This window comes from Lagopus leucura, unplaced genomic scaffold (genome assembly GCF_019238085.1).
Source record: "Lagopus leucura isolate 7727_CA_CO unplaced genomic scaffold, USGS_WTPT01 Super-Scaffold_100001, whole genome shotgun sequence".
Lineage (NCBI taxonomy): Eukaryota > Metazoa > Chordata > Aves > Galliformes > Phasianidae > Lagopus > Lagopus leucura.
The window spans coordinates 47,949,060-47,972,162 of NW_024962262.1; the positions used below are offsets into that span (position 1 = coordinate 47,949,060).

The window sequence follows — 23,103 nt, forward strand, 5'->3', positions numbered from 1 at the left end:
CACAGGGCAGCCAGCTGTCAAGATCCTGCAAACTGCCTATATGCTCCTCCTGCCCTTCCACACAGTTGCACCAGCCCCTCAGCACAAACACAGAGGGCTACTCTGCAGGTCACCTAAAGGGAAAGAATAGTGCAACGTGTTTAAGCTTTGGTTAAAATATAATAACCTATGGAGTCTTGTCCAATGCCACTTTTAAGACAGAATAACTAATAGGATTGATGTATGATTCACCAAGTTCTGATGGGGAACTGTTACCACTACACTCAAGGCAAGAGCCTTAACTCAGAGCAGAGATGTCTGCTAGATGTTTGGTCTCAATCAGGTGGAAGATTAGGAAAAAAGGGGAGGCGGTGAAGGGCTGGGCACCGTTAATCATGAGCACTTACATAAATGCCCAGTATGGCTCTTGCAAGGCAGAGAACTACCTACCATGACCTGAGAGTGCTGACTTTAATGGGACCTTGCAAACCCAAAAATACATCACTTGATGCAACTTCTGGAGCCCATGAAAGGAACCATTGAAGAACAAGGTTTGCTTACTGAATGGAAACACTGCAGCCCTCAGTAATGAACCACGGGATAGAGCTGCTGCTGACCTTTCCTCACTACTTGCACACCCCAGCAGTAATAGCTCTCAGGAGGAAAGTGGGTTCACTTCCACACCTCCCAGCTGTGCTTGTCACACAGCCTGCGGGGCAGCACATGTACTGCAGCAACACAGACACAGCCCCACTCCTGCAAGCAGCACAAAGGACAGAGGGCCCATTGAGTCGATGTGAGGAACAAGCTGCCCTTTAAGGAGTGCAGCTCTCAACAGACGCTCTGATAAGCACAACGCAAATTCATGGCCATCATCACCAGCCACTGAGCACACCACACAGCACAGGTAAGGGCCAGTCACTTGGCACCAATGAGCAGTGCAAGGAATACCCTGCTGAGCTCACCTGCCCTTCAGGGGGCTCTCCAGAGGAGAGCCACAAAGATGATCAGGGGGCTGCAGCACCTCCCCTACAAAGATGTGCTGAAGGAGCTGGGCTTGTTCAGCCTGGAGAAAGGAAGGCTGTGGGGTGACCTCACTGCAGGCTTTCAATACCTAAAGGGAGCCTACAAACAGGAGAAGATGGTTACAAAGAAGTTTGAGAAATGTGATCTTAGTCAATAACAAACAGGAGGGGAATCAACTCTTTGAAAGGGTAGATAACTGCAGGACAAGGGGAAATGGTTTTAAGTTGAGGGAGGGAAGATTTAGGTTGGATGTCAGGGGGAAGTTCTTTACAGAGAGAGTGGTGAGGTGCTGGAACAGGCTGCCCAGAGAGGCTGTGGATGCCCCATCCCTGGAGGTGTTCAAGGCCAGGTTGGATGGGGCCTGGGCAGCCTGGTCTAGTATTGAATGGGGAGGTTGGTGGCCCTGCATGTGGCAGGGGATTGGAGATTCATGAGCCTTGAGGTCCCTTCTGGCCCTGGCCATTCTGTGATTCTGTAAACAGTGAAATATTAAAACAGGTAACGTTTTTTTGACCATGATGGCCAAACTCCAGAGATCGCAGCCCCAAATAAAACGATAAAAAGTGATAACTACCAACTCACACCCACCCCGCTCTGACCCCAACGCGCTCACTAAGGGAAGCCTCGCGAGACTCAGCTATTTATACCCACTGCCGAGGAGAGCGGCAGATGATGCAGCCAATGAGCGGCGCTTCTGGGAGAGGGCGGGGCTTCCGCGCCCGGGGGCGGGGCGGAGCTCCCGGCGCGTCGCTGACGAGGGGAGGGCAGGGGAGCGGCAGCTCCGGCGCCGGCCGAGGCAGTCGCTGGTGGCCGCTCTGCCGCCCGCGCCCCGGGGCTCCCCCTGCCGGAGGCAGCGCACAGGTGAGGTCTGCCCGTGACCGACACCCTCTCCCCTTAGCGTGCCTAGGGCGCCGGTTGCCAGCTCCGCGCTCGCCATGCAGATCGCCTTTTCCACTCCGTTTGTCATCTGCTCTGCTTTCGCGGGTCTGAGGGCGTCCTTCCCCTCCGCAACCTCCCGCTCCGGGCTTCCCCGAGGGCAGGAGGTCGGGGCCATACTCCCTGCTCCGCGTGCACCTGCATACAGCCGGACCTGCCGCTCGCGGCTCCTGGTGCCGCCCCCGCGCTCTGCCCCGCGCCGGGGTCCGGAGCGGCGCTGCTGCCCCCCCCCCCCACCCCGCTGCGCTTCGCTGCTCGGGGAGCGCCGCGCTTCCCTCTCCGTTCGGTGCTCGCCCGCGGCTTGCAGCAGAGTTTGCGGTCCTTCTTTTTCCATTCCCCCTTTCCCCCGCCCCCCTCCTCCCAATCTCCGCAGCCGCAGCTGGCGGCGGCCAGTGCTGTCGTCCGCCGAGTAAACAGCGGCGGAGGAGAGCCCGACTCGCTCGGGACTCGCCGCTCGGAGAGCGAGGTCATCCTGCCACTGCCGCGGCGGGGGAACGGAGCAGTACGAGAGGTAGAAGCGGGTGGGTGCCCGCCGGTTTAGGGAGCGGGGCCGGATCTCGGCTGTATGCCCGGCTCCCTCAGGATGGCACCCTCTCTCGTCCTCTGCTGAGTCTGGCGTGCACCGCCAGGCACGGCGGAGCCTCTGCAGGGCACTGGTGTCTCTCGGGCTTTTTATGGTCTGCGGTTGGAAACGTGCTTCGCGCCTAGTGCAGGAGCAGCTGGGGACGGGCGGGAACTTCTCAGTTTATTTGAGGTGCGATTCGGCAGTGCCGGGTCCGTCCGGTACCTGTGGCCTGCGGGGCCCCTCCTGCGGTGGAAGAGATTCGAGTCACAGCAGCGCTGGGAAACGGAGAGTGGCTTTAGGTTGGCTGGGACCCGACGGATCGTCTGGCCCCGGTGTCACGGGCTTCGCGTATCTGGCTGTGTGCTCCGTCGCCTCAGAGAGGATTGTCCCTCGGTTAAATTAGCTTAGTTTGGGCAGTGAATTATTGAGACAGTCTGAAGAGACCACCTATGGGTCAGATTGTTCGTGTGAGTGTGGGGTTTTGCTGGTTTAACGAGACCTGTTTCTGAAGGCTGGGATGGTTGTGGCACATGCGTGGCCTTGATGTGTGCCGTTTGGTTCAGTGAAATGCATGAAGGATGGTCTGAGTGCTGCTGGGCTGCTGCTGAGCTCTTGGAGCCTGTGGGTGAGAGGGCTGAAAGCAGACCAAGCCAACTCCAAACCCATGGGCATTATTCATTTGACACAGTTTTGTGCATACTTATAGTGAATGGAATTGTATTACTGTCAAGAAATTATTTCTCACAGTTGTTTTAGGCTGCATCATCTTGTGGATTCAACTAGTGCAGCGAGAAGCCCTGATTGCAGCCTCTTGGTTTTTGTTGCAGCAAATGTAGAAGTGATGCAAAGGCTTTCCAGCAAGGCACTTCCCTTTCCTTCCATTACCAGACGGCATTTTTACTCTCCTGGCTGCCCTCTGTCTGCACGTTGGACCAGCTGTCTCTCTGGGATGATCCCATCTAGCTTGCAGCCTGCTCTTCTGTGCCCACCTGAGCTGCTTCAGCAATGTGACTGCTGCTAGAACGGTGGTGAAGGCAGATGCCAGCTTGAGCATCTGTATTTCAGGGCTGCTTTACAGTATAAATTGTCAGTGTTGTTACCAGCAGTCTAGCCACTTATTCTGGTGGTCTGGGAATCGATGGAACCCTTCCTGCTCCATAAATCCCTGCAGACAGGCCTCATGGAACTTTGGGGTTTTGTGGTTTCTTTCTTTCCTTTCCATTAAAGTTCATCCAGGCTTTTATCTTTGACCTAATTGCTGCTGCCTACCCCCCTAGCTCTGATAACATCCATCTCCTATTCAAGGTGCTGGTGATGCTGATACTTCCTGGCATGCTGTGCTCTCCCTGTTAGCTCTCTATAGGTCTCTCAGCTGTCTTTATCTTTCATTATGTTTAATTCAGGTTTCTGTATTGTAAAGCTTTTCGCAGTCCTTTTTATTTCCGCTCATTACTTTGTTTCTTACTGAATTTGACTGGCTGCTTTGTCCTCTTCCCCTGTAAGTGCATGTATTCTCTTCCTTGTATGCACTGTGCGATCTCAAAGTTAATGTTTAAAGCCACAGACCTATCTGTGCATGCAGTTCCTCAAAACAAAGCATGTTACTGGCATGAAGCCTTATTATTATTATGGGGTAATCACAAAATCTATGCTCTTTTTATAACCTGCGTGTTGTGGCCAAGGCTTGATTGCAGGGATGTGTAGCTCATGCCTTTGTCGTTCCTTCCTTTCTTTTGCTGACCAGGCCTGTTTGTTATGTCCCTATTGGCAAGCTGTTTGGGAAAGGTAGCTGGCCAGATATGACCTCAGGTGCCAACATGATGAAGAGTCTTTTTCCCTGTTCTAAACATACCCAGGCAAGAGGGTGACAGAGATTGCTTGTGAGGGAAATTCAAAGCAAGTCTTTATTTATTGCAAGGCAGCAATCGCAGGTAGTTTATGGGCGGGGGGAATCAGACAGCCTCTTAAAAGAATATAAAATGCCTGAGCTACTGTAAATGTTACTTGAGCTGTCTGTAAATCAGTTCCCCATCCCCAGGTGTAAAGCCGGACACTGCTTAATTTATTTCTATGTTCTCAGTCTGTTAGAACTGTGCATTTAGGTGCTGTCTGCATTTGGACAGCTGAGAGCTGAGGGTTTTCTTGTCCTGGGCTATGGGCCCTCTACCTGTGGTAAAAGTGACCTGTGGTTGACTGCTATGTTTTGCCCTTGTGCCGATGTGGTGAGGAGACAGGAGCAGTACGGATGCACTGTGGTGGTGTTGTGGGCTTTCTGGGTTGTTGCCAGCTGTTATGGATTGAACGGTCTCTGCGTGTGTGACAGCAGCCCGTGCTGTTGCTGCAGCTAAATGAGGGGAAAAAAAAAAATAAATGATTGTGGCTGGATAAAGTGCTTTGGCACTGAACAGGGAGAGATGAATGATATATGTTTGTAAATGCTATTTAAAGCTCTGATCTCTCAGATCACCGGGGGCGGTTCTACTGCTGCATTTGCAGCCTCCGCTCACTGATTTCAGAGAGGCTTTGTTAAAGTGAGTGCTTAGGAGTGGGGCTTTGGACTTGCTGGCTTCCTGAAAACCCTCTGGTATATACTCATCGCCTGCTGGAGGGATGTGTGCTGTTGCCTTGAGCTGCAGCCTGCTGTAGGTAGCCTGCTTTAGCAGGGGCTTGGACTCCATGGTCTCCAGAGGTCCCTTCCAACCTGTGCGCTTCCGTGATAAAATTCTAATGTAGGTGATGTGTATGTTTATCCTTCCATTACCAAAGTAATGTCAAGTACAACTCCTCCAGATACAAGCATTCCTAATGAAAAAGGGCAAACTAACCTAACAGGTGCTGTTCTCTGGGCTGAAAATGAGGCAGCAAGATAGGGGTGCATGTAAACCACAATAACTAATGTGCACCTGTTTCTTTTCTGTATTTTGGTACACAGGGGACACCCGTAAGTATTTTTGGTCTAATCTATTACCATCTTGTTTCCTTTGAATAGGAATAGAAGAGAGAGGACGTATCATTTATGAGAACCCTAAGAAAGTTTACAGCAGTGTGGAATGGATTGATTTGTGACACCTTTGATATGTGAGAGCTCTGCTTTGCGTTGGCCTGGCTGCTGCTGGTGGACCTGAGCTGACCTGATTGCAGCAAGCCCAACAAGACCGGTCCTCGTCGCTAACGGAACGTAACCAAGTGTGATGCTGCAATGAGATGAGGCTCCGAAATGGAACTGTGGCCACCGTGTTAGTTTTCATCACTACTTTCCTCAGTTTGTCCTGGTATACTGCGTGGCAAAATGGGAAAGGTAAGTAAAGGGCTCCAAAACTAAACAGGCTTCCACGTGGCTGTGTGGCTGAAGGATGAGTAGGGCAAACGTGCGCTTTGCTGCCGTGCATTAGCAATCTGTAAACTGCCTGTCCACCAGCAGGTGTTGCCTTGGTGAGAACTGAACACCCGCCAGTGGATTCAGGAAAATTAACTTGGAGGGATCCTGGTTTGAAAAAAATAAATAAGTAAATAAAAATAAACAAAAATGACTGAAGAAAAACAAATTCTGCTGGTATAGGAAAGGGTCGGTCCAGGCTGAATAATCTTTTTGACTGTTTGTTTTTCGTGGTCAATGGGTGTTGGTAAAACAGCTGTTCTTTTTTCATTTTTTTTCTTTTTTGTTCTTTTTCCCATGTAACATATGGCCAATAGACCAGGCTGGACAGGGTTATTTTTGGCACAGCGTTCTGTCTTCCCTAACGATTCGGTGATGGCAGTGGCAAACCGCCAAGCGGCATTGTCCAAGGGTTGTTCTTTCTTGCTGTCTTTGAAGGAAGTGTAAAATATTTCTTCTGAGCGTGGTATAGGGAGTAAAATAATATGAACAAACTGACTGCATGATGGGAAATGTATCCGTTGTAATAATGTGAGCAATTTCATGAAAAAGTGACTATGTGCATAATAGATTTTCATGGTTGAAAATGTTTGATCTTGTTGCATTCCATGCGAACCCTGAAAAAATCAGTTTTTCTGAGGGTCAGGACTGTTTACTCTTCTGATTTTTGTCTTTCTGTAAAGCAAATGAATTATGCAGCGATGGCTTCTAGAGAAAGGTTAGATATTTTTTTCTTTTATAACCATTTGATCTGTGTCCTTCAAAGATCGAGTCAGCTTAAAGTGCACATTCTGTATCAAATGAGATTGCTACATGGTTTGTTCTGACTGTTCTGCTGAGAATATTATCTTCAGTTGTGCCTTGGGTCCAGTAAGAGAAGGCTGAGGTTTTTTGAGAATATTATTTGTTGTAGTGCGGCCAACTTGGATCCTTATTTAAGTGTAAAAGAATGAGAAGGATCTTTTGGGAGGAAGCAGGTGAGGTCTGTGGCATATTGGCTTGGGTTTTTTGTTTGTAGTGTATTATTTGATACTAGTAGAGAAGCAGCAGGTGCTACGTAGCCTGATCTCTGCTGTGGTGGTTGTTTGGTAGGCAGCCTTCTAACTGTAAGCATCTTTAAAAATGTCACGTTCCTGGGGCTGGGGTCATATAGAGATCTTCTCATTGGGCAACAAAAGTGTAGAAGTGCAGAACACTGTCAAGAAAGTGATATTTGAATTGTATTGCAAGTAGCTTTTTAACTTTGGTTAATACAGCACTCGTTCTCTGGTTAAATTTCATGTTCATAATTCTTTTCTTCCTGAAGAACCTCAAAAAATATTTTGCTTTCACTTTGGGGCCGAGATGTATGTATCTGAAATTCTGTCTTTGTGGTTGTTGTTTTTTTTTCTTAATGTGGTGTATAAATCTTGCTCTCTTCATTCAAAGAATATAATAAAATCTTAATTAAAGTAATCAACAAAAATCCATTGTCAAGAGAGTGCTATTGTCTATGGTGCTTGCTGACAGTTTAAGCTTTGGCTGGTGAGACTGCTCTGTTATTTGTCTGTACTTCATTTTTTTTTTTTTTTCCTTCCCATTTGAATGCTCAGAATCAATACTTAATGGTACTATAAGAGTTCTACACTTATCTTCCTCAAGGTCTTTCTTTTGAGCAATGAGATGGTAACTTGTTCAATAAAAACAGGTTTAATAAGACATCAGAGATGCACTAATTATGAACAATGGTTATAGAACTATAACCTAGAAAACCCACTCTTCAGATATTGCTTCAAGAGAAGTTTATACATAGAATATTGTTTCTGAAATTCTCTTTTGCTTGTGTAAGTTAATGAAGTGTTGAACAGGTTGTATAAGCCCAAAGATCTCTATAAAGATCTGTAAAGCCCAGATCTGTATAAGCAGATCTGAGCTTGTTTCAGTACCATGTTTTAATTCACACTTCTATACCAGTGGGAAAAGTTGAGGAACTAACAGTATCTGCTTAATAAGAATCCATATATTTTTTTTCCAGCTTCCAACGTTCTGTTTATTTAATAAGCCTTGCAGAATGTTCTCTTAATTCATTGATGACTTCTTCATTATCAATTATTCAGAGGCTCAATTAGATGCAGATACGGCACTTGCTGTTCCTGTTCACTGGAAGTTTATGATGTGTCACCTGCTGTGATCATCTTTTGTTATTCATTATGTTTATATGGCATACAGTGGTTTCTTGAAGGTGTTTGTCAGTCTTTGGGCAGCAAAGTAAATCCATCTGTATAACATATTAATTATATTTTTTTAAAAACTAAGAGCAAGTGGTAGCCAAATAAATTTTGTCCCAGTGACCCAAAGCCAATAATCAGGTGATTCCTTTCAGAAGAACCAGGATCCTGAGTGACTGTAGTTAAAATGTAGAACCACTTATGGAATAAACACAAGTTTGGGAGAGTGTGATATCTTTGTTTATGATGTCTTCTACCAAGCATAGCTGTCCCAGTCTACGTGATAAGTTTGCACTGCAACATGGTACAGGCTTTGCTGCTAATTCAAAGCACAAAAAATTTCTCTCAGTAGAACAGCGCTTTGCAGACTTTATGGACATGGTAGAAAGTTGATGGGAGGGTAAACTTGATCTGAAGTGCTGTCACTGGCAACAGTATGAGCCTCTCATAGGATGGATGATGTTTCTTGCATGAAGTTCCTGGTTATGTTTTTGCTTTTCGAGTTAACTGTATTTGAAGCAAGTTGACTGGGATACTTCTTGTCTTTGGCATATCTTTAAAATTAAGGCAAGACCTTTGTTATTTTCTGCACCCATATAGTGCCCAGAAGCACTGAAGTTGTAAGGAAGCAGTGCAGGCTGCAGGCCCTGAATGCACGTGGGAGAAACCTCTCTCTTTTGTGGGACTCACAAACAGGAACTGTAAGACTACTTTTTATGTGTTAAAAGTATGCTATGAACAGCTCATAAATGAGGCAGATACTGGAAAACAGATCTTACCAAAATTGATTCTTTTGATGCACATAAAGAGCACACCTAAAGAACCTGCTGTTATATAATGTTCAGAGCTAGTTCAGTTTAATATGTCCTTGAATTCCTCCTAAGCAAGTGAGGGCAATTCCTCCTCCTCTTCTGCAAGTGGTAAATTCATGCTTAACACATCTACTTGGACTGAATTGTGCTTCCCAGTACTACTGACCTGCAGACTGCTGGTGTTTGACCAAGGGTGTTATGATAAAACCTGCTCACTGGATGAGAATGGCTGATATTGGTATGCTGATTTAAAATCATATGGGAAGATCTCAGAGAGGACTCTCACTTATGAGATGTTTAATCAGCTCCCTAGTTTGCCAAGTATTCACTCGTATTTAAATAATGGTGACTGTTTTGTGCTAAGCACAACCTTTTTTTCTCCTATGGAGCAAGGATGAGAAATAACTTGGGCCATATCATTGTAGAATCGTAGAATGTCCTGGGTTGAAAAGGACCACAATGATCATCTGGTTTCAACCCCCTGCTATGTGCAGGGTCACCAACCACCAGACCAGGCTGCCCAGAGCCACATCCAGCCTGGCCTTGAATGCCTCCAGGGATGGGGCATCCACAGCCTCCTTGGGCAACCTGTTCCACTGCGTCACCACCCTCTGTGTGAAAAACTTCCTCCTAATATCTAACCTGAACCTTCCCTGTGTCAGTTTAAAACCATTCCCTCTTATCCTATAACTATCCACTCTTGTAAACAGCTGCTCCCCCTCCTGTTTATACGCTCACTTCAAGCATTGGAAGGCCACAATGAGGTCTTCCTGGAATGTAATGAAACTGTTGTCTTCTTTCTCCTCTGCTTTCATACCACTGGAATTCCCACACTGATTCTTAGCCACAGTAATCTTAAGTGCTGAAAAAAAGTCAAAACTTCAAGAGTAGGACAATCTAACTTAACCTAAAATAAAGGCAGCAGCCAGTGATGGGAGGCTTTGGAATAAGAAGCAGGAATTAGTTCCTTGAAGGAGAAAAGTCCTATAGAGCCACTGAGGAGATAGAGCAGGGAGGAGAGGATTATTTTTTTTCTTGGCAGTGATTATGTATATATTCTCCTTAAAAATAGAACAGAAATCTAAGAGATGCATGTTAGTATTTTGCAACTGTAACCCACTATAGTTTGTGCTTTGATCCTAAGAGAAACTGTTATGTGAGTAAATGCTGATTGCAGTCCTCTGACTACACATTCTGATTTTCAGTTGTGCTAATTTTCCAACAATATGAATAAAGATACTTCAACCAAAGAAGTTAAAATGTCTGCAGAATGAGAAGAGTAGTGGCAAGGGAAAGGAAGGAGTGGGATGCTAGAGAAGGTCGTACATTTAACAATTTTTATTGATCAACTTTTTTGAGCAAGAGGGGAGACGATTTTCTTCTTCTTTTCTCTTAAGTAGAAAGGAAATGTTGGCTTCATTTGGAAATTCTGTTGCAGATCTCTCAGGAGTTGAAGTTGAAACAGTAGCATCAGCGCACAGATATTACTCTGGTTGCTATCTGAAACATGCTACAAACTTGGTTTTCTAAAGCTGACCAAGTGGCACGTAGCTTACTGGTAGTAAAACTATCAGTTGAATTGCATTAAGGCCAGTCAGGAATGCAGGTTTGAAATGGTTACTGTGACTTACGTGCAGGTACTGATGGTGCTTTTACAGATGAATTGAGCGGAAGAGGCATATGTGCCTGCTGCTCAGGTGTTTAGGTCTGCAGGGGGGTCTGTTGCAGTAGTACTATTGACATCAGTGATTCTGAGCTGCTCTGGAAAGGGTCACAGCCAAATGAGCTTTTGCAGCACTTCTCTGTCCTTTTGTCTTGTTTGTAAAATGCCAGCTAGGTTAGCATTGTGGTTGATGGGATTCTAAAACTTGGTTGCTGCTAGTGTTTAATAAGGCTAACCTCAGCCAACAGCTTGAGGTACTGCTCTCCATTGCAATCCAACCCTCAGACATGGGGGAAGCCAATGCTTTTGCTCTGCATGGGTTCTTTTAATAGCTCTTCAGCCTGAGTTCTCCGTGCTTGCATGACTCCTCCAAAATTCTCCTGCTCTCATGCAGGGACTATCCTTTAGCCAGCTCAGGAAAGACTGTTGCATTTGACACAGCTGCTTGTACATGAACAGCTCTACTGTAAAATATATAACTACAAATGTATCTGTGTGCTAAGTTATATTTGCAATGGATTTCTTGTTAGTAATATTTTCCCATAGTAGATACTAGCTGACACATTAAGTGAGCAAGAAAGGTTTCACAATGGTCTGTTCTGGTGCTTGTTGGTATTTTCATTAGTGAATCTGGGGGATGAAAGGGAAGAAGTGCTTCAAACAGCAGCATGCTGGCAGATAGCCTGAGAGAATGAAGTTTAAAGCAATTTATGCAAACCAGAGAGCTAGTCAAGAAGGGCAGTGAGTGGAAGGAGGGTTGGGATGAGTGCTGCTGAAGATAGGTGAAAGTGTCCCAGACAAACAACAGGATGCAGTAATGGAGGGGAGAAGGAAATTCATGCACACAGAATAGGGTAGAAACTTGGTGTTAGGATTCTGGTTAGGAATGACAGTTTACTGTAAGTCACTTGCTAAACATAACATCACATTATTGTAGAATTGAAAGCAAACTTAGCAGAAAAGGGGTGATAAGAAAGTATGCTAAGGAAGTATGCTATCTCAGCAAGACACAGGAAGTGTTTTTTCTGCTCTGCTTGGTGCTGTTTCTGTTTCTGGGTGGTGCACTGCGAAGAAAACAGGTTCAGTAGCTGAGGTTCAAAGAAGCAACAAGTGACCAAAGATCAAAAAAATCTGTCTATACAGTAGGGTAAGTTGATGTACTGGCATTACTTAACTTAAAGGGAAGGTATGAAAAGAGAAACATGAAGATAATTTTCAGTATTAGAAGAATTCCTGAAAAAATAAAGGATGCAGTTTGTTGTTCATGATCACTTTGGATGATAGAGTATATAGGACTGAAACTGGAATGGAGAGTGAGGTGAGATAGTAGAAAGTTTAGGTAAGGGCAAGTGTACTTACATACCACAGTAGACTCTTGGAAGGAGTGACGAACTTCCCTTGTAGGCATTTTCAAGAACAGGTTACACTGGTGATTTCAAGACAGACACGCCTGTTTGATATCAAAAGTTGATATCAACTCAGTTGATTAGGGCTAGCGCAAGTGCATGCCATGCTGGTTTTTAAAGCCAATATGACAACCCCAAAGTAAAGCTCAGGTAGGGAAGGCATTCTGGGGTGTTATGGCCAACCTGGAGCCCGCAGTGCAAAAAGGGTGTGGAGCTGTTGGGGCAGGTCCAGAGGAGGGCCACAGATATAATCAGAGGGCTGAAGCAGCTCTCCTATGAAGCAAGATTGAGGGAGTTGAGCTTGTTTAGCTTGGAGAAGACAAGACTCCAGGGAGACCTCATTGTGGCCTTCCAATACTTGAATGGAGCTTTCTGTCAGGATTGAGACTAACTTTTTATGTGGTCTAATAGCATCAGGACAAAGAGAAATGGCTTTAAATTAAAAGAGAGGAGATTTTCTTCCTAACATCGAGCCTAATTTTTTTGCTCAGAGGATGGTGAGGCGCTGGAACAGGGTGCCTAGAGAGGTTGTGGATGCCCCATCTCTGGAAGCATTTAAGGCCAGGTTGGATGGGATTTTGAACAGCCTGTTGTAGTGGTTGGCAACTCTGCCCATGGCAAGGGGTTGGAGTTCGATGATCTTTAAGTTCTCCTCCTGCCTTAAGGAGGAGAGCTTCTGTGTTCTCAATCAATCTATGATTGTTTCAATTCTATTATTGTATTCTACAATTCTGTGATGTACAGCTGGCAGGAATAATCTAACTTTGAGCTAGCTGTGTTGCTGAAAGTAGTCCTGAGAAGTTGGGGGCTGGGCTAGATGATCCCTAGAAGACCCTTCCAACTTGTTTGTATGAGGTCTGTTTCACCTTGGCTAAGTTTCTCTCTTTTTTTGCTAAGACTGACATGCCAGTGCATTTAATCACTAAATAATATTGATGCTTGCATAAGATATGCCAAAGTTGTTCTTTATTATTTTCAACATTTGGTCCTTTAAAAATATACAAAATGTTGACTCATATTTTGGTAGATTCACATAGTTTTTTTATTATTGTTGTCCTCTGACTTTTCTATGCCTAGGGACCTTTGAAGTACTCTGTTAGAAAAATCTCAGAATTTCTTGGTTTTATTTTTAAGTGTGATTTCCTCCCCCTCACTGCCTCTCGAGTATCCTGTTCGATAGCCCTATTCCTGCTGTGTAATCACAACTTTATTTGCTGTCTGGACAATGGAAAAGCCTATTTCTTTATGATGGAGTCTTTGGATTAGAATCCCGTAAGCTGTTTCTTTTCAGGATGAGATACTGGTAAGTCTATAATTTAGTTTTGTTTATAACACGCTATGTTTTGTTTTTCTGAACATGCTAGAAAGCGAATAGAAAGTGTTTTCTTTCCTCACGGTGAAAGCCTTTGTTCCAGCTAGTCTCTCCCTAAAAAGCAATTACTCTAAATGGTCTCTTAGTGCTGTACTTCCAACTGCTTTTCTGGTTGTCTTCTTGGCTTTCATGCAGCTTTCTGTCTATTTCTGCTGATGCTTCCCACAGGCGTGCCACCCATCCATCTAGCAGTAAACAACAAACCGTACTTTTGCTTGCAGCTATATATATATTTACTATTTTATTCTCAAAAATAATTTACAAGTTTCTATGCTTATCGTACATAGATGTTGCTGTTGTGGCCCACTGATGCATCATGTTTTTGTGTATCAACATCATGAATATGCAAGTTTCCTCAGATGCTTCAGGGATGGGCTGAACTAGATTTCTTTTCCATTACTATATACTGGCAAGGTAATTGTTTCAATAACAGTCCTCTTAATTGTACAGCCCCTAGAGAAAAACTGTAGAAGTACTGTTGAAGTGAGATTTGAATATAACAAGTGTGATGGCATCACACTTGACTTACAGGCGGTGCTGATTTGCAGCAACATGAGAGTTTGATAAAACTGATTATAAGGTGTGGGTACCTTGTTTGTTTATTTGCAAGGAAGGCAAGTTAGAATCTATACTTGGAAACTAAGCTTGTTCGGCAGTTACTGGTGCACAGAGAGGCAAGGAGCATCTACTAGCAAGTGCAGAAACAGTAATCAAACTTCTACAGCACTTGCATTTTGTATCCAAGCTGGTGAGAGTTTCTATTAGTTTTAGCTCCTAGGGTTAGCGCTGGAGTGGTAGCTCTCTTCTGTTATCTTCTGTTAGATCAGTTTTCTCCAAGTGTATTAGGATGGTAAACAGTAATGACTGATCCACAGCTAACTAGTTTTATTTTAATTTAGGAAGCTGGGTGTTCTTGCTGTAGTTTCTGGTTTGTAAGTGAATGTTTTGCTGTTTTCTGAAGGAAAAGAAATGAGTGGTTTAAAGTGTCTTGGTTTACATGTACAGGCTCTCCCAGACAGGTATTGACAATTCTGTGGTAGAAACAAATAATGTTATGGTTCTCAAAAGCCTTCAGGCTGTCAGAACTGAAAGGTTGCTTTTTCTTCCTGTGGCATGGTTTTATTTTCCAGTATTCTTTCTTTTCTGTGCTACATTGGTCTGTGGCTGTTAGTCCATCTAAGAACATACAATATCTTGACTCTTAGAGTCTGAGCCCTGAATACTCAACAATGCCTGAACATACCACATGAATAATGACTCTTGGAGGAGGTTTGGGGTACCTGGGTTTTGGTGGACGTGACTTCTTTATGGAAATCTGGCCTGGGCAGAAATCCTTCAGGTGTATAATCTATTTCACCCAGATGAGTGGATGCTATTGCACTGGTATCCTCCTGCTGACCAGATGGCTGTGTAACTAAGTCCTGATTGTGTGCACAGCGTGTGATACCTTTGAGAAGTTTCATGCAAGTGTGTATTTGTGTTAAGTAGTTATTGAACAATTGTACAATAGCTCCAGTGCTTCAGGGATGAGCGAGGGGGTCAACTGCTCAGCTGCTGCCCACTTGGTTGGTTGGCATATGTGCTGTGAGTCATACTCAGGAGGATGTACAGAGTGCACGTGTCAGAGGTTTTGTTTGCATGTAAGCAGCAAGGTTAAACATTTTTGCTTTGCACGAATGTATCTGTTGATCAGGGAGGCTCTCAACAGAAACACCGGCGACCTTTCTGAAACTCCCATGTGAAGACACGTGCTGGTGTAATAACTGTTCTCCCTTCAGCTGAAATGGGACATATGCATTCAGAGGTAGAGATGGCCTTTGTAGGTCAGGGTTTGTTTTCCCTCGTCCTCCTCTGCAGTGCTTTATTGGGCTGGCAGTTGTGTACAAAAAAATATGCATTTTAAAGTGTTTCTGTGTGCTGTAAAAGTAGACTAATTCCTTGTCCTGTTTACAAGGACATTGGTCCTTGTATATTTACAACACATTGGTTTAAATTTAGCTGTATTTAACTTAGAAGAAATTTTGAACATGAAAAGATCTACAACTGAACAGGAGGCTTTACTCTGTCTTGTGTTTTGAAGATGAGTTGCATCAGGTTTTGTGGTATTTTAGCTATGTGCAGCTTGCAGTGATCAAAGGATTGAAATGGGTGAGGTTGAGAGTTTTCATCTGTGTAGAGAAGAAAAAAAAAAAGAAAAAAAAAAAAAGAAAGAAAGAACATTCATAACACGTCCTTAACATGTCCTTATGGTCAGTATCTCATTACAAGTAGTACCCATGTCTAAGTTGTTCACCAGTGAAGTCAGTGATAAACTATGGACTCAGGTAACAAAGAAAGGATGGCTGTCATTGACCTTTTCAAGAGCTGTGATGTCTTTGCAGCTCCTTTGGCCTAGCTGGTGTTCAAAGGCAGATGCTGTTACTGTGTGCAGGCCATCCCTGAGGGACAGTATGAAGAGCTGTGTGTCAATGCAGGACCAAGGGTAGAATGCTGGATCTTCAGGCTGGGACTCTTGGGGCAGAGGAATGGGGGTTTCTGGGGTTTGGGAGGGAGTCTTGGGAGGAGCTTGGCCCACTGGGGTTCCTGTCCGCGGGAGTGAGAAGCTGTGGAAACAGTGGTAGGAAAACAAATGCATGGAGCCTGTGTGGCTGCAGTATCTCAGTTGGGGTTTGGGTGTTCCCTCCCCACCCCGTGATGTTGGCTTTCACCAGCCACACGCCGTCACTGGAGCACAAGGTGAGGAAAGGAGCACTGCTTCATTTAAGACTCAAGCAGATGTTTGCACATAAATTATGAATGCTGTTTTTCTTGATTGTTCATGATGCTGCTGGTTAAATGCAGCTTCAAAGTGTAGGATAAACTGCTGCTGTTTGAGAAGTTATAGATACTTTTTTTTTTTTTTCTAAAGGAAAATTAAATGTAGGAGGCTGATGGCTAAGCTATTTCCATTACGGTGTGTCAGGGAAACTGTAGGGTTGGTGGCTGATGCAACTGGCTCTACTTTTCATCATCACTGATTAAAAGTTGCACAGCAGATTGCTTTTATATACTGAATACTGGCATTCAGAGTGATGAGATAATAACATTTCTACCCTATGGATGTATTGATCTGCATCTTTCAGAAATAAAATGCAGCTTTACATCCACAATGTTTGTAATGCAAAAAGACTCTCTTAGGGGGAAAAAAAAAACAAAAACAATAAAAACCACACAACAGAACAACAGCAATAACAAAATCTTTCCCATAACAGATTAAAATATTCTATTTCCATTCAGTTTTATTTAGGTGTAGTTCATAATCATCTGATGTTTCTTGCATCTCTACTTCTGTGGGGATAACTCCTGAACTGAGCTAGATCTTCCACAAATCTTTGTTTCTTTGTTTTAGAAGAGACCAATATGGAAGCTGAATTGTGCTCAAATCTTTACTCATTTGAAGTACAAAAGGAGCCACAGTTCCCTGGGGCATTGTAGCATCACAAACTAATGTTGAATAATACTGAGAAACGGTAGTGTGATGGAAAAATAGTTAAAAACAATTAACATATAATAATTAAAAAATAGGTTTGGGACAGTTAAACCAAAATGTTGATTTTCTTTATTGAATATTTTGGTGACTTTTTTTTTTTTTTTTTTTTTTTTTTTTTTTTGTGAAAAGCACGATCTTTCTGCTTCTTATTCAAGAAATTCATTCCACTGGCTTTAATCAAGTATAACTAGAAACCAAGTAGCATCTTCTCTAACCTTGTGTTTTTACAGTTTCATTTGCCACGGTTGACATTCCGATCTGTTGCAATACATTATGTATTCTGGTGTTTGCAGATGACATAAAATTGAATACATTCCTCCTGCCCCACCAGGAGTTTTAACCTTGTGCTTATTTTGTTTTTAATCATATGGAAGTTAAGTCTGTGAAATAATGGCAAAAAAAACCAACAAACAAAACCTGCATTGATTCCACGATAGAATTGAGGTTAGACTGATTCTGAGAGTCCAGCTAGGGTTGAATTTTTAATTGCTCTAATGCCATAATTATAGGCTTGAGCTACATCAGTGCTCACAGTTGCAGAGCAGTTAGTGTGATTATCATCTCTAAGCCTGGGTACCTGATTCTGTGTTTTTCCAAGTAGAACCTCATCTGTGTGTATTGTAGTGCTCCCACTAAGTAGTATGTAAGTCTGTCATCAATATTCTCCTAATTATAGTTATTTAAAACATATGGGTATTCCAGAACAAAGAAGACTTGCACCTTATTCTCAGTTCTTAAGCAAGGATCTTTGATTTCATCCTCTGAATTGGGTTGTCCCTCAGCTCTGGGCACCATGGGAGGCACTGGCCGTGGCTTTGACTCCAGCTGTGTAGTTAATGGTGTGGTGCTGTTAACAGCACAATTTACTCATGCAACCAGAGCTGGATAAGGGAAAAGCAAACTCATTTCAGATTAGGTGTTGTTGGTTTTTTTTTTTTGAGATTTCCAATATGTGTTACATTATAAATATAGGAAGTAATGTATAACCTTTGACTAAAACTCAATCTATCTAATTTTAAAATACAGTTAACTGTATGCAAAAGGATTTTAAAAAAATAATAATAAATGTAGATTCAGTTAATGACTGGCTGTTGTTACCAAGGTGTGAGTGGCAGGTAACCAGTCAAGCTTTCTCTGATCCTAATCGATTTAGAAAATTGGTTTCCTGTTTGTGCACACTGGTTTGGATAATAAAGGCACAACAAAATGTTTTCACTGTGAACTTTGTGAAGACTGCTTTTTTTCCTCTTTCAAATCCCTTTTCCAGTCAAGACCATTACAAGGAAAGTCAATAACTCCAGTTTCATTAATTCAACTGTGTTAGAGAACGCTGTGTTTAGTAAATTAAATTGAAACTTCAATACCTTTATAAGAAGGTATGTAGAGAAAAACTAGGTATTTATTATGTATCCATACGTTATATGTATTTAGAACCAAAACAACAGCACTCCAGGAACTTGAGACCTCTTAGTAGAATGTGTACTTGAGTATTATAGAACACGGAGTGATGTACTTGTTCATCAAAAGGAGCTGACAATACAGGTGATTGAGTTCTGAGGAGGAACATGAGATGTCACAGATGATCACATGTAGTAAAGCTAACTGAGAGGGGTTGAATTACCTAAAGGACAGTAGTTACTCTTGTTTACGCTCTCAGCAGATCTCTCTGTGTACTTCTGGTGAAAGAGGTGTCTTTTAATCAGGTGAGAATTGGCAGTGCTGCACCAGGGTTAATTTTAGGCGTTGTACTGTAATATCAACATTATCTCACAGATTGTTATAAAGCCACACTTGGAGTCTTGTGCAGAGAGAAGAAGTAGGGTTTTTGTGAAGGTTGTTTAAAGATGATGCTTTTCTTCAGACACTGTAAAGAATTAATACCCAAATTACACAAAATCTTTGGATTACGTGCTCGCCTGAGCTCTTTTATTAATTTCTTAAAATGAACATTTTGTGTTGAGTGTATCTACAGCAGAAATTTGGTATTTTTTTTTCTTGATCTGCTTTGCTTTTGGGAATAGAATATGTGAAGTTCCTATTTATTCTTACTGTTTCTGCATAGGTCGGAGATGTGTTAAACACTGGTTACTTCTTGTGGGACTGATTTAGCATATGATTTCAGAGACCTTCCCTTTAAAGAAGAAATGACTGAGTTGACAGTGCTTCTGAGCACGAGAAGTTAAACAAAAACAAACCCAAAACAACAACATAAAAGTTGGAATCTAAATAGCTCTGAGGATTATATTTGTCCGTGAAGACCTGGGCAGTGTTGTTTACTAGGCAAGGAAGACTAAATTAGTTAGGTTAGCATTTAGGTCAGGACAAAGCAATTGCAAATGTGAATATATATTTTTTTTGCCATTGCTATAGCTTATTATTATTCTTTCTGTTTAAAAGAAGCCCAGCTCCTGTGTTGTCAGTAGCTCTTCTCAGACAAATCATGTGTTTAATTATCCTTATTGTCTGAAGCCAGTGCACAGACAGAATACCATATGCTTCTGTTTTGACTTGACCTCTTTTAGTTGTAGGAGTCTGGATTTCTGATACATTATTCTTTCTATTCCTTGTGTTTAAAATAATGTCAGACCCTCTGTCGGGGTGTAGACTGGTGTCATAGAAGTTTTTACACCTGTATGGGAAATATCCTAAATGGATCTTTCTGCATTTAATGATTTATATACAGAGGCAATGAGAAGGAGACATTTAAAACTCTTCTTAGCTGCTCTGTCCTGCTTTTAAAATACCCCCAAGCATAAACCTTTCATTAACTGTTACAATTCTAGTTGGGCTTATTTAAAAAAAAAAAAAAACAAAACAAAAGGAGAGAAGCAGATTCAAGAGCCTCAGCTGTTTTGCTCTGTTGCTTCTCTGCTTTGTATGAGTGGCATTTCTGAGAAAGTAGGGTTTCTTTGTCAAAAGAATGTTTACGAGTAAGTCGATTCTGAAATTTGCACTTCAAAGTAACGAGGTTTTGCTGGCTGATATTACAAATGATTACATTCAGGTTGCTTTAAAAATTTTAGTAAAAGCAATGCCAGCTCCTGCTGAAAGGAATGTTTAAACAAAAGTATCTGGCTGTTGATTGGATCAGGCCCTGAAATTTTCAAAGCAAACATTTCAGACTTGTGCTAGTGCATTAAAATCAGAAAGAACAAAAAACCATAATTTGTTTATACAGATCCCAGAGTGCAAGATGTGAACAAGTTGCAGCGAAGAAGTTAAGTAATTAGAATTCTTGAGTTATTTATTTTAAGTTAGGAAAAGCTGCACTGGAAAACAAGCTGCTCTTTGCAGAGCAAGTTACTTGAATAAGCATATTTTTAAATACTTCCAGTCCTAATAAATACACTTCTGTGTGGGAAGCAAGGGAAATAAACAGTAATTCTGCCTGGTTGTTTTGCTAGATTGAAATACAAGATTGCTGAAATGGACTGTCAGCTTGGATAACAAGACTTAGAGATAAGAGAATGATTGACCTCTTGTTTTTTTCTGAAATCTTTGTACAAGACTGTTACATAAATCATGAATTATTATGTATTTTAAAAACAATTATGTAATCTCTGTCAGAATAACAGAACGTTCGGATGTAGGTATGGCCACAAACACTTAACTGAAAAGGCTCACAGGACAGCATTCAAATAGGACTGATAAAATTCGACCTTGAGCAATTTTCTTAACAGCTTATATTTATAGCATATCTGTTCTTAGCATTTACAGTGTGCTGCCTTATTCTGTATTTGCATGGTTGATTACTTTTCTGCCTCAGATTCTGTAACTCATCATAACTTGCTTATAAAAGGCTTTCATTTCACGTTAGGAACAAGGAAGCTAATTAGCTCGTAGGGAGTAGTCATCCATGATAATATATTGTAACATTTCAAGGACACAATGCTGCAGATTTTAGAAAGTTTCAAGACAGAAGATCAAAAATTACTTTATAAACACACTTTAATTTTTAATTTTTGGGGCTTTTTTTTTTTTTTTTTTGAGACTTTCTTAGGTCATCAGTTAATCTGACATTATTGGGTACAAATATGATTTGTACCTATACTCGGTTTTTAATCCCTGACCATTATATCAGATTGTGATGATATTCTGCCATTTTTATAAACAAGTTGGCATGGTTGGATTCTGCAACCTCTTTTGTGTGTGGACAGAGCTTCTCAGCCATACCCGTGTGACTGGTTTGATTCCTCAGCCAAACATTTGAGAGAGTGGCACTTGAGTGTGATTCATGAGTATGATTCATGAGTATCTTCTGAGCTCTGGCATCCAGACTTCTAAAGAGTAGTGAAAACTATGGCTCATATTTTCCTCAGCCAATGCCACTATGTGTTTCTTGGCTATCTCTTGGGTTCTGGATGGCTGTACAATGTCAGTCAGAGTGGGATTTTGGTACCACAGATAGTAAGTAATTGTATTTTGCAAAACTTTGCAAAACGCACCCAAAATACTTTGTCCAGTTTTGGAGCTCCCAGCACAAGAAGGATGTGGGGCTGTTGGACCCTGGTGCACAGCAGGGCCACAGAGATGATCATAGAGCTGGATGCCTCTCTTATGAAGAAAGGACTGGGAAGTTGGACTTGTCCTGAAGTCTTCTCTTCTCCATGCTGAACATGTTCACTGTGGCCTTCCAGAAGAGAGGTTTCATGCAGAAGAGAGACTGTATTTTTGCACAGTCTGATAGTAATAGGACAAGGGGGAATGGCTTTAAACTAAAAGGAGAAATTTAGGCTGGCTGTTAAGAAAAAAGATCTTTACTCAGAGGGCAGTGAGGCGTTGGCACAGCTGCCCAGAGAAGCTGTGGTGCCCCATCCTTGGAGGTGCTCAAGGCCAGGTTGGATGGGACCCTGGGCAGCCTGAGCTGGTGGGGGGCAGCCCTGCCCATGGCAGGGGTTGGAGTTCGATGACCTCTAAGGTCCCCTCCAACCAAAACCATTCTATGAAAATAAGAAATCTGACCTTTGCCAGTTTTGAGATAATGTAGAAAATTCATAATCAAAATAAATGTTGGTGTAATAAGAAGAGTTTTGTTTGAATTCAGTCTTTCTTTTTTTTGACTGACGTGAAAAGTAATTTTGTCTGCCATGCATTAGCATAGCAGGATTTCAATTTAAAAGAGTATTTGTGTATGAGGAGCAAAGAGGACTACTCGATCAAATGATACTACAAATATGATAGCTTATAACGTACTTGGATGTTACAGATCAAGCATGGTCTAAAGGAAGTACATGCTGCATGCCTCCCTGTGGCAGTGAAGTGCAGGTATTGTCACCGCACAGTGGATACTGATGCACTTAATACCATGATTTTGTGAATCCTGTAAAGCATTTGAAATAATTTTAGGGGAATTGCGGAAGTTATTTCTACACCTTATATAATAGAAATGAAGAGACTTTCTTGTAATAGAAGTGCCAGATTGTCAACTTGGCCGTCAGTTCCAGGTTCTAATTCACTGAGGAGTAATATGCCTACTGGCTCTATATAAATCTCGGTGTGGAAGCTCTCCATTAAGCCTTCTAGTTTGTATCAACCTGTATATTGATAATTCTTGTTGTAAGTATAATAGGAATGTATGAAGCTTGCTACTGGCATGACAATAACCTTTTATTTTTGTTCCCCATTTTTAATGGAAGAAGTGAGTTGTAAATTAACTAAGTACTGAAGTGCCCGAATTAGCATTTACTACAGTGTATTCTCACAGAGTCTAAAGAGTGCATGCGGAGAACATGAAGCATTTGCTGTGAAACCTTTAATTTGTAGCAATTCAGCTGAAAGTTTTAGGTTGTTGAGATTGTTCTGCTTATGTGTGAGGAGCTAATGAGCAGGAGCCCTAGGGCTGGAAGTGGAAAACTGAAAGTGTTATCACTAAGGATGGGCCATAAACTTAACTGCTGGTGAGTTTAGTACTGTTGTCAGTGAGATGCTATTCATTTGAATGATATTTTGAATATCCCCCTCTTGGACAGAGGGAGGATCTTGCTGCACCAGGTAGCTGTTCTTGCTTTTACTTGTATTTACTAATTGAATATTTGCGTGCAATGCTTTGTTGCCAACCGGAGCCTTTTGTTGCTGTGTCAGAAGGCAGTCATTCTTCCTGTTCCCATTTAGTGAACAAAGAGGCTGTGAGGTTTCAAGAGTTCAGTTTGGTAAGAGCAGGAAATATAAATCAGGCCCACAGTGTAGCAAAACTAAGCTTTCTGTTCTTGCCTTGCTTTCTTTTATGCATGCC

General features: G+C 42.4%; 1 protein-coding gene across 3 annotated transcripts in view; it reads left to right on the forward strand.

Moving 5' to 3' along the window:
- The first annotated feature begins 1,792 nt into the window (after positions 1–1,792).
- The window catches only part of MGAT4A (alpha-1,3-mannosyl-glycoprotein 4-beta-N-acetylglucosaminyltransferase A), a 77,831-nt gene continuing 56,520 nt past the window's right edge, over positions 1,793–23,103 (forward strand). For 2 of the 3 annotated variants that reach the window (XM_042866585.1, XM_042866587.1), the window contains exons 1-2: positions 1,793–1,866; positions 5,496–5,804. In XM_042866585.1, the coding sequence (XP_042722519.1) occupies positions 5,711–5,804 (94 nt within the window). In that variant the 5' untranslated portion in view covers positions 1,793–1,866; positions 5,496–5,710. Of the gene's footprint in view, positions 1,867–5,148; positions 5,236–5,495; positions 5,805–23,103 lie in introns of those variants that run through there. The other variant, XM_042866586.1, reaches the window with a different exon arrangement.